The 13,658-nt window shown below is 32.6% G+C and overlaps 1 protein-coding gene across 4 annotated transcripts in view; it reads left to right on the top strand.

The window, feature by feature from the left end:
- The window catches only part of NBEA (neurobeachin), a 563,351-nt gene that overhangs the window by 287,049 nt on the left and 262,644 nt on the right, over window positions 1-13,658 (top strand). For all 4 annotated transcript variants that reach the window (XM_069467350.1, XM_069467354.1, XM_069467352.1 and 1 more), the window contains 2 exons: window positions 8,955-9,063; window positions 12,159-12,325. In XM_069467350.1, the coding sequence (XP_069323451.1) occupies window positions 8,955-9,063; window positions 12,159-12,325 (276 nt within the window). The remainder of the gene's footprint in view (window positions 1-8,954; window positions 9,064-12,158; window positions 12,326-13,658) is intronic.

The following is a 13,658-nucleotide window of genomic DNA, read 5'->3' as shown; positions in this document are numbered from 1 at the left end:
TTGCAAAACCTTTCAGGCTCCCACAATCCAGCCACAATTTGTCTTGCTCCTCCCCCCACCTCAGGGTATAGAGATCAAGCAACCCTGAGAGCTACAGGATCCCTCCTAAAGCTTGGGGCATTCATATGCCCCACCTAGGGGACCAGAGCTTAACCAACTGTCACAAAAGACCATCTCAGAAGCTGGCTCTTCCACACAAACATCAATCAATGACTGGGAACAACCGCATAGCTAAGCATAGTGCCTCCCGACTCAATCAAACAGGGAGTGGTTGATTTGTCCTCAAGGTACGAAGATACACCAAACCTGGTAGAACACCCCATAGGCAACTGACAATCAGCACTCCTCTCCATGGCACACTCAGGGATTGATCTTTGGGGACCTGGGGACAGGCTCATAAGCCAGGCCTAGCACCCCCAGGTCTCAATGGAGAGCCCAAATGAGAAGGAATCAGTGAAAGAACTCCGGAGACATGAAAAATCAGAGAGAAAGGACACCGCCAAAAGAAAACAACAGCTCCTTACCAATGGATACCAACTAAAACAAAAAGAGTGGAATGACAGATGAAGAATTTTGTATATGAATTGTAAGGATACTCAATGAAATACAAAAAAAAAAAATAGAAACCCAACACAAAGAAACAACAAAAACAGTGCAGGAAATGAATGGAAAATTTACTAAGGAAATCAAATTATTAAAAAAATAAAACAGAACTTCTGGAAATGAAAAGTTAATTCAAACATACAAAACATAGTGGATACAAAACATAGTGGAAAGCCTTAAGAGTAGGCTAGATCAGGCAGAAGAAAGAATCTCAGAGCTTGAAGAAAACACCTGTGAGTTAAACAGTTCAGTCAAAGAGAAAGAACTGAGAAATAAGATGAATGATCTATAATTAAATATTAGTGAAATAAACATTTCAATTCATTCACAGAGATTGAAAGAATGGATTTAAAAAAAAAAAAAAGATTGACCTATAGGCTGTCTACAAGAAACACACAGATTCAAAGACATAAGTAGGTTGAAAGGAAGATGATTTAAAAACATGTTCCATGTAAACAGAACTCTGGAGGCCGGGCGTGGTGGTTCATGCCTGTAATCCTAGCACTCTGGGAGGCCGAAGCGGGTGGATTGTTTGAGCTCAGGAGTTCGAGACCAGCCTGAGCAAGAGCGAGACCCCATCTCTACTAAAAATAGAAAGAAATTATATGGACAGCTAAAAATATATATAGAAAAATTAGCCAGGCATGGTGGCGCATGCCTGTAGTCCCAGCTACTTGGGAGGCTGAGGCAGTAGGATTGCTTGAGCCCAGGAGTTTGAGGTTGCTGTGTACTAGGCTGATGCCATGGCACTCTAGCCTGGGCAACAAAGTGAGACTCTGTCTCAAAAAAAAAAAAAAAAAAAAACACCCAAAACAAAGCTGGAATGCCTATGCTAATATCAGGCAATATACTTTAATACAAAAATTGTTACAGTCACAAAGAAGGACATGATATAATGTTAACTGGGCAAAGTCCATCAATAAGCTATTATAGTTTTAAATATACATACACTTAACAAAAGAGCCTGAAAATTTATTAAGCAAAAATGTATACAAACCAAGAGAGGAATAGTTCAAATATAGTAGTTGGAGACTTTAGTATCCTACTTTGAATAGTAGATAGAACACCTACACAGAAAAAGAGCAAGGAAGGAAGGAAGTAGATCACTGGAACAACAACAGTATATACCACCTAGACCTCACACAGGTCTATAGAACACTTTATCAAACAGTACCAGAGCATATATACTTTTTCAGTGCACATAGGACATTCTCCAGGAGAGATCATAGTAGGCTACAAAATAAGTCTCAATAAATTTTTTAAAATTGAAATCATGTATCTTCTCCAAACATAAGGGATTGAAATTATAAATCAATAACAGAAGGAAATTTGAAAGATTCACAAATATGTGGAAGTTAATACACTCCTAAATAACCAATGATTTCTAGAAGAAGTCACAAGAGAAATAATATAATACTTTGAAGAGAATGAAAAAATATCAAAACTTGTAGCATTCAGTGAAAGTAGGGCTCAGAAGAAAATTTATAGCAGTAAACACCTACCTTAAAAAAATGAGGAAAATCTCAAATCATTAACATAACCTGGACAAACTAGAAAAAGAAGAACAAACTGCTTTGAAAGTAGGATAAAGGAAGGAAATAATAAATATTAGAATGTAAAGAAACAAAGTAGAGAATTAAATAATAAAGATCAGTGAAACCAATAGTTGATTCTTTAAAAATATCAACAAAATAGACAAAACTTTAACTAGAAGAAATTGGGATTAAGTGCTAGTAGATATGAGGGGTTTTTTGGTATCATGGAAATGTTCTACAATTATATAGTGTTAAGAGTTGCATCACTTAGTGAAAATACTAAAAACAGTAAGGTGTGCATTTTTAATGGTATTTATGTGAAGTATATCTCGAGTTTAAAAATTCTTTTTAAAAATTACTATGAAATGAACATTTAAAGATAACCAAACTTTTAGAGAGTTTACCCTAAGAGAATAGCATCCAAGAAACTTACAATGTATGTGTGTCAGTATAAAAAGAAAATAATCTCATAAGGACAGAGAGATACAAGGAGAAAAGTATGCAAATAAATTGGTAAATATCAATGCACATCTAAATAGGGTCGTAGTTATAACATGCTAATGATATGTAATGTGTGAGTTTGAACTGGACAATACTGGACAATAGCATGTAAATCAAAAGGGATCATTAGTTCATATTGTTGTGGAAGAGGCATACTTTTAAGTATTAGGTTAGAATTAAGTAAGTTATATATGAATAAGCACAATAAATGTAGATGGACTATAATTTCCAGTTAAAAACAAAATTTCTCAGATTGGATTCAAAATCCAGCTATGTTTTGTTTACTAAAGGAATATCTAAAACCTAAGGAATGTTGAAAGTAAAAGGATAGGAAAATATATACTGGACACTCACTAAAGGATTAAGCTAACATAGCTATGTTAATATTTATAAAAATTGATCTTAAGGCAGTGGTGTCCCACAGGGACCAGGGACTGGTTTCATGGAAGGCAATTTTTCCATAGACTGGGGGAGAGGGAGGCTGAGCTCAGATGGTGATGCAAGCAATGGGGAGCAGTTGTAAAGACTGTAAATATATTTGCTCGCTGGCCACTCACCTCCTACTGTGTGACCCCCAGTTCCTAAGTTTCTTGGAAGACAATTTTTCCACGGACTTGGGGGAGTGAGGGCAGGTGGACAGGGCGGAGCTCTGCAGCCTGATCCCTACCAGACCACAGAGGGTACTGGCAGGCAGCCCCGGGGGATTGGGGACCACAGTCTTAAGATACATGGTGTTATTAGTGAAGGATGAAGTCAAAAAGCTAAGAAAAGCTGAATTTACCAGTAAGATACTACCATTCTAAACTTACATGCTTCAAATAAATAGCCTCAAAATATGTAAAGAAAAATTGATGAAACATCAGGGAGAAAATGACAAATCTGCCATTTTTTGTGGAAGATTTCAGCACTCTTATCTCAATCAGTTATTAACATATCCAGGAGACAAAAAATTCAGTGAATATATATAAGATTTGAATAATATAATTAGCAAGTTTGATATTATGGACATATGTAGAACTTTCAGCGAACCATAGAGAGTACATATTCTTCTCAAGTAGACATGTAACATTTACAGTATATGATCACATAACTAGATAATAACAAAGTCTCATCAAATTTTAAGAATTAGTATTGTAAATACCATGATATCTGACCACTGTACACTTACTTTTGAAGGCAAGGACAAGAAAAATTATATTAAAATATCTTCATTATTATGGAAAAAATTTAAACATCCTAGGTAACATTTCAAAGAAAAATCAAAAGAGTAATAAAAATATGTAGAACTTAACAATAATAAATATGCTAAATATAAAACTTTGTGGAATGCAAGGGAAATGTAACTTGAAGGTAAATGTATTTGTGTAAAAGCTTACTTAGAGAAAATGCCTAAAATTAATGAGCTAAATCTCCAACTGGAGAAAGAACGTCCAATTTAGAAACATAACAAAAGAGCCTTCACAAAGTAGAAGGAGGGTGATAATAAAGAGCCTAGCATCAATCAATCGGAAAAATAAGGTACAGTAGAGAAGATCAACAAAGACAAAGGTTTATCCTTTAAGAAATAATAATAATAAAATAGGCAAGCTCTCCCAAGATTGATCAAGAACAAAATAAAAAATAAAACACACAAACAGTGAACGTAAGGAATAAAAAGGGGACATAATTATAGATAAAATAGAATTAGAAGAGGAAATGACAGTGCTATCAAAACATTATACCATTAAAATTACAAATTTATATGAAATGGGCAAATTTCTAAAACACAAGTAACTTTCCATAACTGAATAAGAAGAAACAAACCATCCTTTAAGTTTGAAAGGAAGTTAGTACAAATTCTTCATACAGAGAAAAATCTAAGCCCAAATGGATCATAGGTATATTCTACCAAATGTCATAGTAAAACACTGTTCCAACCTTACATAAACTCCTAGAGAAAAGAAACAGAGGGAATGATCCACTGAGGCTTGTGTGATCTGGACTCAAAAAACAAACAAGATGTGTGGGCAGAAACGAAAGTCACAGGCCAGTCTCCGTCATGAACCCAATCCAGCCGTGTATAAAAATATGTCATTGTATTGGGTGGGGGGCAACTGGAGGAGGGAGATGAGAGGGAAAGTATTCCAGAAATGGAGTAGTTGTTTATCATTTTAAAAATTTCTAAATATGTCATTCATTTATCATATTAAAGGTAAAAACCTTTATGAACATCTCAGTAGATGCAGGTGCATCTAGCAAAATTCAATAAACATCCATGATTTTTTTAAAAATACTCTTAGCAAACTAGGAATAGAAGAAAATTTTCTAAATCTGAAAAAGAATATATATAGAAACCTGCAGCTTTATTTATAAAACTCATAAACAAGCAATGCTGAACAACATACTGCCTTTGGCATATGTGAGATATGCCACATGTAAATTGTTTTATCTCACATATAAACAAAGAACCAAGAGACTGATAAGCACAAAGTACAGCATAATGTGTGTGTGAGCGTGCACATGTGTATGTATAGATATATATACACTTAAAAAATACAGGTGATTTTAGGAAAGACATTCATACTGTCTCTGAAAACCTGAGTAAAAACAAATTGACTGTGAAAAAGAAATACAGATTTCATCATCATCAGTGAAATTTGGCTTTGTTAGTTTCTATAGCAGTCCAGACATAGGACTAAGGAGGAAGACCAATGTCTTAATCCAGTGTTACATATTTTCAGAGCCAATGTGGTGGATATATAAGAAATTAAGTGAAAGTGTTGGGAAGAGTGGTTAAAGCATCGAATTGTGGGATCCAAGCTTGGTGGAAAAGGAAGTGAAATTTGACAGAAGATGAAGGACAAAGCGAAAAATCGAGGGATTGAAGAACAGGGGGTTAGAGGAAATGAAGAGCTTGTTTTTGTCAAAAACAAGGAGGGATTAAGGAAGGAGAGAGAAAGCAGCAAGGGTAGGAGGTTGTGATTCAAGAGTAGACTCTTAACACTTGAAGATTTAAGAAGTGAAGCTATATATGGCCAGGAGAATTATTTCCTGAAGTGAGGGAGAACTGAAGATCTTTGGAGTTAATAAGGTCAAGGAATTGTAAGCTACTATGGTGAATGTTTTTCCATGTGGGTAATGAGGTCACCTTGATGCTGGCAAGAGTCAGAAAGAAAAATGTCTTCTCCTCATATAAATAAAACGACATAGATTAGTTGAAATATAACTCATAAGTGCCCAAGGTAGGAAGACAGACTTGTAGATAATTAATCCAATTTCTCTGGTGTATCTGAGGCAAGTCTTTTGTTACACAGCACCCACCCCCACCGCCATGCCTCTTTGCCAATCCACTGCTTTGCTCCTGGGAATGGTACCTATTAACCAGCCAGACCATGAGCCTTTCTCTGCCTGCTGTCTCCTGTTAATCTATTTAAGTTTTGTAATCTACACTAATTTGCACATATTAGATTTCTTCCTGGCTTTCTTCAGCCTTCAGCATGCACTAGACAAAGCCATTGAGCTGAATGCTCCTATATCTCACATCTCTTCTCTCTTTGGAAGCCTGTCTACAAAACGTAGGGCAATAATTTCATCAAAAGTTAATATTTAGAGTTTACATGACAGTCTTTTTTTAACTTATTTTACTTGTCTATCTCCCTCAGTGATTAACATGAAGACTGTTTATATGTTTGCTTGCCCTCCAACATTATTTACAGAGGAGTTTGGATCTTTTTTTATAAGTATTGTCCTTTCTAACAAATTCCCCTAACATTTATGTTATTTTAATAATTTGTATTGTGGTTAACTTTTACGCTGAAAACTAGATGACATTCCCATTGGAATGTGCCTGTGTCCCTGGTCCGTGATTGGAGAAATTACTACCTCACCTATCCTGCTGCTATGCAAGATTTTAATGGTGCCTCTGTCATACTGCCAGAACCATTCCCCCTGGTCCTAGTGAGACGGTGTAGTTATTTAACCGAAATGTCATCAAGCAGTAATTAAATCTATGTCAGAACAGACATGGATTTGGGGAAGAATTGTACTGAGAGCTATCTTGAATTTAGTGCTTCTCAGAATTTACATTACTATCCTAAAATAAAGGCACCATTCACCTGTCAGTTTTTGTGGAAGATGCCCCATAGATATTGCAAATAACTTGGTGGAAAAACATTAAAACTTAATGCTATGTAATTCAACCTTAATACATTAGAAAGAACAAATAAATTAAGTACAGACAGATTCACCTCAAAGATATATTTTTGCTTTTTAAAATTATATTTAAACAATGATTTAGAATTACCAGGATACACAGTTTTTTTTTTTTTTTTCTTTTGCTTATACGTATTTATCAGTGTGGAAGAAAGTTTGCCATGGGTAGATAGAATATAGTGAAGAATATAGCAGGAATTACTAGGACTTGGTATTTAAGAAATAGAAAAATTAAAATAAGGTTAAACCTGTTTAACCTTAAAATCCATTTTTGATGTCATTGAAAGTTACGACAACTTGAGCAAGAAAACAATTCTGATTTATTTCATTAATGAGCAGTAAAAATAAAGAATGCTGATCTTAAAAGTAGTACTCATGTTTAAAATCCCAGGAGAGAAAAACTGGACAATGAATGACTGTGAGTATTAAAACAGAATTTAAAAAGGGCATAGATAAGGGACCTGAAATTACTTCATAAGCTTGCCCTTCAAGGAAAACTCAGAAAAACCCAATCAAATATTGTTTGATTTTTTTTGCTTGATGATAACCATCTTTATTTTACAAAAAGAAATAAATATGGCATTAATTATTGTTACTTTAACATTTTAGAATACTACAAATAGTTTAGTAAAAAATTGCCATGCTAATCAAAATATTTCCTGTTTCATTAGAATTATGAACTCGTCCTCATGACTGCAAAATGAGTAATAAAATTTAGTAGCATGGCACAGTCAAGGTTGCCTTTTGGATAAGGATGACTTTCCTCAAAATGTATTATATGAGTGCATTAAATATTTGATGCTTAATGCAAGCAAAATAATGTCTTCTTCTACTAAGCTGCCTCAAATATCAATTACATAAGAAAGATTTCCTAATGATTTTCTAAGTAGCCACATATGCTTCTTTAATTCCTAATTCCTGATGTATCCGTTTATTTTTTTCCTCAGAGTGCATATGAGTTGTTTTTCAATATTTGGCCACTTCACTTTTTAAAAAAATAATTTGTATTTTAAAATATCAGGGAGTACAAGTGTTCTTGTTACATGAATGAATTGTATAATGCTGAAGTCAGGGATTTTGGTGTGCCCTTCACCAAAATGGTGTATGTTGTACCCAATAGGTAGATTTTTATACCTGTCCTCCCCACCTTCTGCCTTCATAGTTTCCAGCATCCTTTATACCACTTTATGACCAGTTGTACCCATCGTTTAGTTCCCAGTCAGTGAGAACATCTAGTGTTTGTTTTTCCATTCCTGAGATACTTCTCTTAGGATAATGTTTTCCAGTTCCATCCAAGTTGCTGAAAAAGACATTATTTCATTCTTTTTCATGTCTGAGTAGCATTTCATGATGTGAGTAGATTTTCATGACTGAGTAGTATTTCACATTTTCTTTATCTGTTCATCACTTGATGGGCACTTACGTTGACTCCATCTTTGCAATCATAAATTGTGCTGCAATAAGCATCGAAGTACAGGTGTCTTTCTTATAAAATGACTTCTTTTCCTTTGGATAGATACCCACTAGATACCCTGTTGAGGTTGGAAATTAGGTGAATAGGGGATGTAGTGAGACGCTTTTCACATAAATATTATTACACATTTTATAAACAATTTGAATCTTCAAATAAATAATTTCCATATTATTTTACTTTAGTTCCATCTTAGAATTTGGAATCTCATCATTTAAAGGAATTTTAGATGTCATTTAGTCCTGTCATCTGTGTTAATTAAAGTAAGAATCTAGTCTGTTGGTTTCCTAATATATAGTCATCCAGCTTATGTGTGAAAATTTACTTCCAAGAGGGTGAAGTCAGTTGCTTAACAATTTTAGAACATTCCAACAAAAATCCTTGATTTTTAAGTCAACTATATTGAATTAGCCAAATCACTAGTTCACAAGACACACTATTTAACACAGGTATTGTTATAATAGTTTTATGACAAATGTCTATATTTCAGATGTCATTTAATTATAATTTAAAATATATTAATTCTAAAATCTACCTTTATCTAAGAAAGATTTATGCATAATTAATATTTGAAATACTGAAATTTGATTATTAAAAAAAGTTAGACCAACCAAAGCTATTAAAAATAATTTCAAAGATATTTTTCTTTTTAGATTACTGTGCCACGCTATGAAGGACCACATAGTTCGTGTTGCAAATGAAGCTGAGTTTATTTTGAACAGACAGAGAGCTGAGGATGTACATAAACATGCAGAGTTCGAGGTAAGGTTTTGGGAATAGATTAAATTCTGCTTTTCTGTTATAAGTCAACCATCACCCATCTGTAACCTTACAGAAGAAGTTTTTCTTTCTTTAAGAGGGAAATTTGACTGCAGGGGTTTCTGTACCTGTTTTTAAAAGCTTTAGTAAGTGTCAAATATAGAGCACTATTTTACCCCATTTACAACATGAAGAAATCCCTCCTGCCCTGTGCCTAACTACTTGGTAGACTGAAGTTGTTCTAAAATACTTAAGAGTAAAGGCAAATAAAATATTATAATGTAATTACTTTAGTTATTTTAAAGCTAGCAGAGGTTTACACACCACTAAGTAGATATAAGTATATGATATAGTTACATGAACAAACTCATATAGACTTCAGCAAATCTCCTAATAGAGCAGTTATTCAGTCTTTCAGTTCATTCCATCTACAAAGCAAAATTGGTTTGAGAAATATTTGCGTGACCTGGTGTTTGGCTTAAGGTTGGGCTCACAGTGGGTTTGAAAGTAATAAATGACTTCACCAATTTATTCTCCTGATACAACATGCCAACACGTATGGTATGGCTAGAAGTCGAAGCTCACAATTCCAGTTTTGATGAGGTTTTTATCTCAGTAAAGCAGCTCTCTGAGTCATACAAGTTGATAGACTAGGTCTAGTGATCTCTGACCTAGCTAGGTGAAAAGCCTGAGACAGAAAAATAGCTGTTGTCACTTTTGTACACATAACCTCCACTTCCTTTGGTCAGATGAGACAGCAGGCACTTGTCTCATGGAATTGAAACAACCTTATTTTGAAAAAGATACCAGATATTTTAAACTCTGATATAAATATAGTGATCTTTAAGTATTTATCAAAGTGAAGTTTCATATTACTTCAATAATAAAAAACATTGGATATTTATCAGGGTCTCATGCAGTAATTTGGATGACAAGAAAAGATTGAGTTATCTGTTCTTCAAAGAATGTTTAGGTATAAGATGGATCAGAACTCAACAAAATAAACATAGTCAATTCATTTTCAACTTCTATTAGTAAATAAGATTTAGAATCTTAACTGAATTTCCTGCAGGATCAGTTTTGAGTCACATTTTCACTAAGAAAATCAAGGTATTTTGTGGGAATATAAGCAGATCAATATTTGGTCATGTGAAAACATTTAAAAGAGATTTTCAAGCAGCTAGATATTAGTTATGAGCTTTAACACATATTTAACCAAGGTAGTATTAAGCTAAGGGAAGTTTTTCTTCACCTTTTCTTTTTAATATTGCTCCCCTAAGGAATCTTTTGAGACATTTGTTTTATAATTGTACCCCTGTCTCAATAAAATTATAATACCACCAATATGCTGCATATGTTTGTGTACTGTATATGCATCTGTGCTTTATACATTAAAATAATAAGATTTTTTTATACCCAACACAATAATTTTCACCCCCTCTAGGAAGAGATCACTCCCATTACAGATGTACGTCTAAGAGTGATAAGCGGTTTTAAAGGGGACATGAAGACTTACTGTTTTTTAGATTTTATATATATATGCATAAAATATAATATTAATATAAATCTAATTTTGAGTATATTTCCGTTGTTACTTAATGTATATATGTACACTTTTTTAACCCAAATGTTTACATCTGCTCTTTTCAGGTTAGAACTATATGATTAATAGTAAATGCATTGATGTGCATGTGTGTGTGTATAGTTTACCAAGAACTTATCACTTTTAAATTATAAAAGATTTTACAAAAGTCATGACATTTTACTAGGACTTTTTAAGGATTTTTTCTAACTTCACATAAGCTTGTATTTAGGATAATATATTTAATATATATTTTAATATGTATATTTAATTTTAGGTGGATGGTTCACAGTTAAGCTTTTTTAGTTAACTACTGTAATTGTTAAGAAAGAAAAATGAAAATTTAATTTTACTCTCCAATGAGCTAATGAAATATTAACCTCATTACTGAGGCAGATCATTGTACTAATTGGTGATTCCCTGTACAAAAAGATAAATTGGAAAATGAATTAATCCTTCTTAGATTACTGTAGGGTTATATCTCCTGAAGAGAGATGACTTTTGGTAGTAGTCTATCAGTATATGGATGGAAGGAATATGTTCAAGTACCATCTATGAAATAGATTTTTGCATAGTATTGATGAATGTGAGCTAGTTTTATATATTTTTATCAGATATATGAGACCTTTTTCTTCCTAGTTATATGACTTGTATTACACACTTGCTAATGTTAAAATTTATAGTCAAACCACTCTCTATAACAGTTATACAAAGAATCAAACTTAAGATTAAAGAGATGTTCCTCTCCATGTTCACATTGAACCTTTTTGATACAAAGTGATCCATTGATCAGCTATGCTGCTAACACCAGAGAGCATGAATACAGGTAGCTGACATGACAACTGAGTATTATGGAAAAAGAAAAGATAAAAATAAGGTAGTAGTTCTCGTGAGGTCCTTTGAACATATTAACTTTTAGAGTTGAAAGATATCAGAAAAAACCTGTCAGCTCCTCATTTTATAAATATGAAAATGAGTAAATGAAAAAAATATGGAAGTTGCATGAAGTGTGAATTGAAATCTGGTCTTCTAAATTCCTAAATGACTGCTTTTTCATCTGTATCACATTGCCATTTGTGAAATGGAAAACTATAAGTTAATTGACAAATTTTTAATTTATATATAATTATCAGGAACATACCTCTTATTTTAAGTGAGATATACTATATTGGTTTAAAAAAGTAAATTTACATTTTTAGGTAACATTCGGGTTTCTAAGATTATTATTTTTGGAATACATTAAAATTAGATTTTCAGAATTAGAAGGAACCGTTAAAGTCATTAATTACTTTATTTAACATTGTCCACATTATTTTACATAAACTTTAGAAAAAGCACATTTTTATGTTTCAAAGGTGACTATATGTATTCTTTAGACCAAAAAATTAATATCAAAATATTACATTCTTTGAATTTTTAAATTAAATTATTATCTTTAACTTAAGGTTAAATACCATTCCTTACTTATATTCAGTAGGAAAGATTATCATTATGCCTTGTTTGTATTTCTTTATAGTCTCAGTGTGCCCAATATGCTGCTGATAGAAGAGAGGAGGAAAAGATGTGTGACCATCTTATTAGTGCAGCTAAACATCGAGATCACGTAACAGCAAATCAGCTGAAACAGAAGATTCTCAATATTCTCACAAATAAACACGGTGCTTGGGGAGCAGTTTCTCATAGGTGAGTTGTAATAAATTAGAAGTAAACAATAACTCAGTTTGATTATAATAGTTGGAAATAAAATGTGACTATAAATTTATGTTATTTAGAAAATATGATTTAAAATATAAAAAATTGCTTGAATTTTTTCTTGACATCTTCCATAATGCTTTATTTGAAGGGTTTAAAAGAAAACCCAGACTTTTTAAAGCAGCTACAATGGAAATTACTTTTAATTTATAATACTCTGTAATATAATACAAAATTTGTTTAGGCAACTATTTTAGACTATCTCACATATGTAACATGAATGTTAGGTATAAGAATTGGCTCTTTTTTACAAAAAATTTTTTAGAGTTAACTCTTCCTACTTATTAAATTTTTACAATTCTTAATTTTTCTTATACACAAGTATATCTAAGCATTTACTATGGAAACAGTAGTATGTTCTTTTTAAAATTTTTCTTCCATAATTTTCTATTCATTTTACCTAGGAAGGATTTTTTTTAATCTCAAAGTAGGTTATTTCTGATATTATAATACAACTAAAACCGACCTTTGTTGTTTATTAATTATAAATGTTTTCCTTCCCAAAGCTTTGTGGGCATAAAATTCTTTAGTTTTTTTGTTTGTTTGTTTGTTTTATCTTCATAACGAAGTTTTGTAGAAAACTAGTAGTGAAGCAGGTCACTATATTTAGATTCCTGATGTTCTTCATTTTTATGTCTTTGTTTTGTTTGAGCCCGTTGAATGTTTTTACTAAATCTTTGTTTGGCATAATTGGGGGGGCCAGTGAAATGTAGATAGGATACTACTAAGAAGAACTTTGGTAAAAGTGATTCTGTTAGAGAAGAACATCTGGAATATGACCAGGATGATATTTTTGACCATCTGTCATGAGATTACACGTAGGATAGATTTAAGAAAACTTTATTATTTTTGCATGTAAGGTAAAATTATAACATAATGTCTGTAAAAATGGTCAGCCTTAGTATTTGTTGCAATAATAGCAATAACCCCTGGCAAGTAACATTTGTTGAATATTTGTTGTGTGCCGGGTACCATACTGAGAACTTTGACATGGACTATTTCATTTAACCTTCAGAACATCTCTGTTGAGGGTAATACTCAGGTTTTCTTCATTTTATAAGGAAGAAACTGAAGCTTACAGAGAGGTTAGATAAAACTTACATACTATCATACTGCTTGTACAAATAAAGGCAGAGTGTTTCAGTAAGGGTTCTCTAGAGAAACACAGAAACATAACCAGTAGATATACAATATTTATATACATAAAATAAATTTATTTTAAGGAATTTCCTCATGTTATTGTAGGGACTGGTAAGTCTGAAAT

This window comes from Eulemur rufifrons, chromosome 4 (assembly GCF_041146395.1).
Source record: "Eulemur rufifrons isolate Redbay chromosome 4, OSU_ERuf_1, whole genome shotgun sequence".
Taxonomy (NCBI): domain Eukaryota; kingdom Metazoa; phylum Chordata; class Mammalia; order Primates; family Lemuridae; genus Eulemur; species Eulemur rufifrons.
This window is presented reverse-complemented; position numbering and strand designations above follow the sequence as displayed.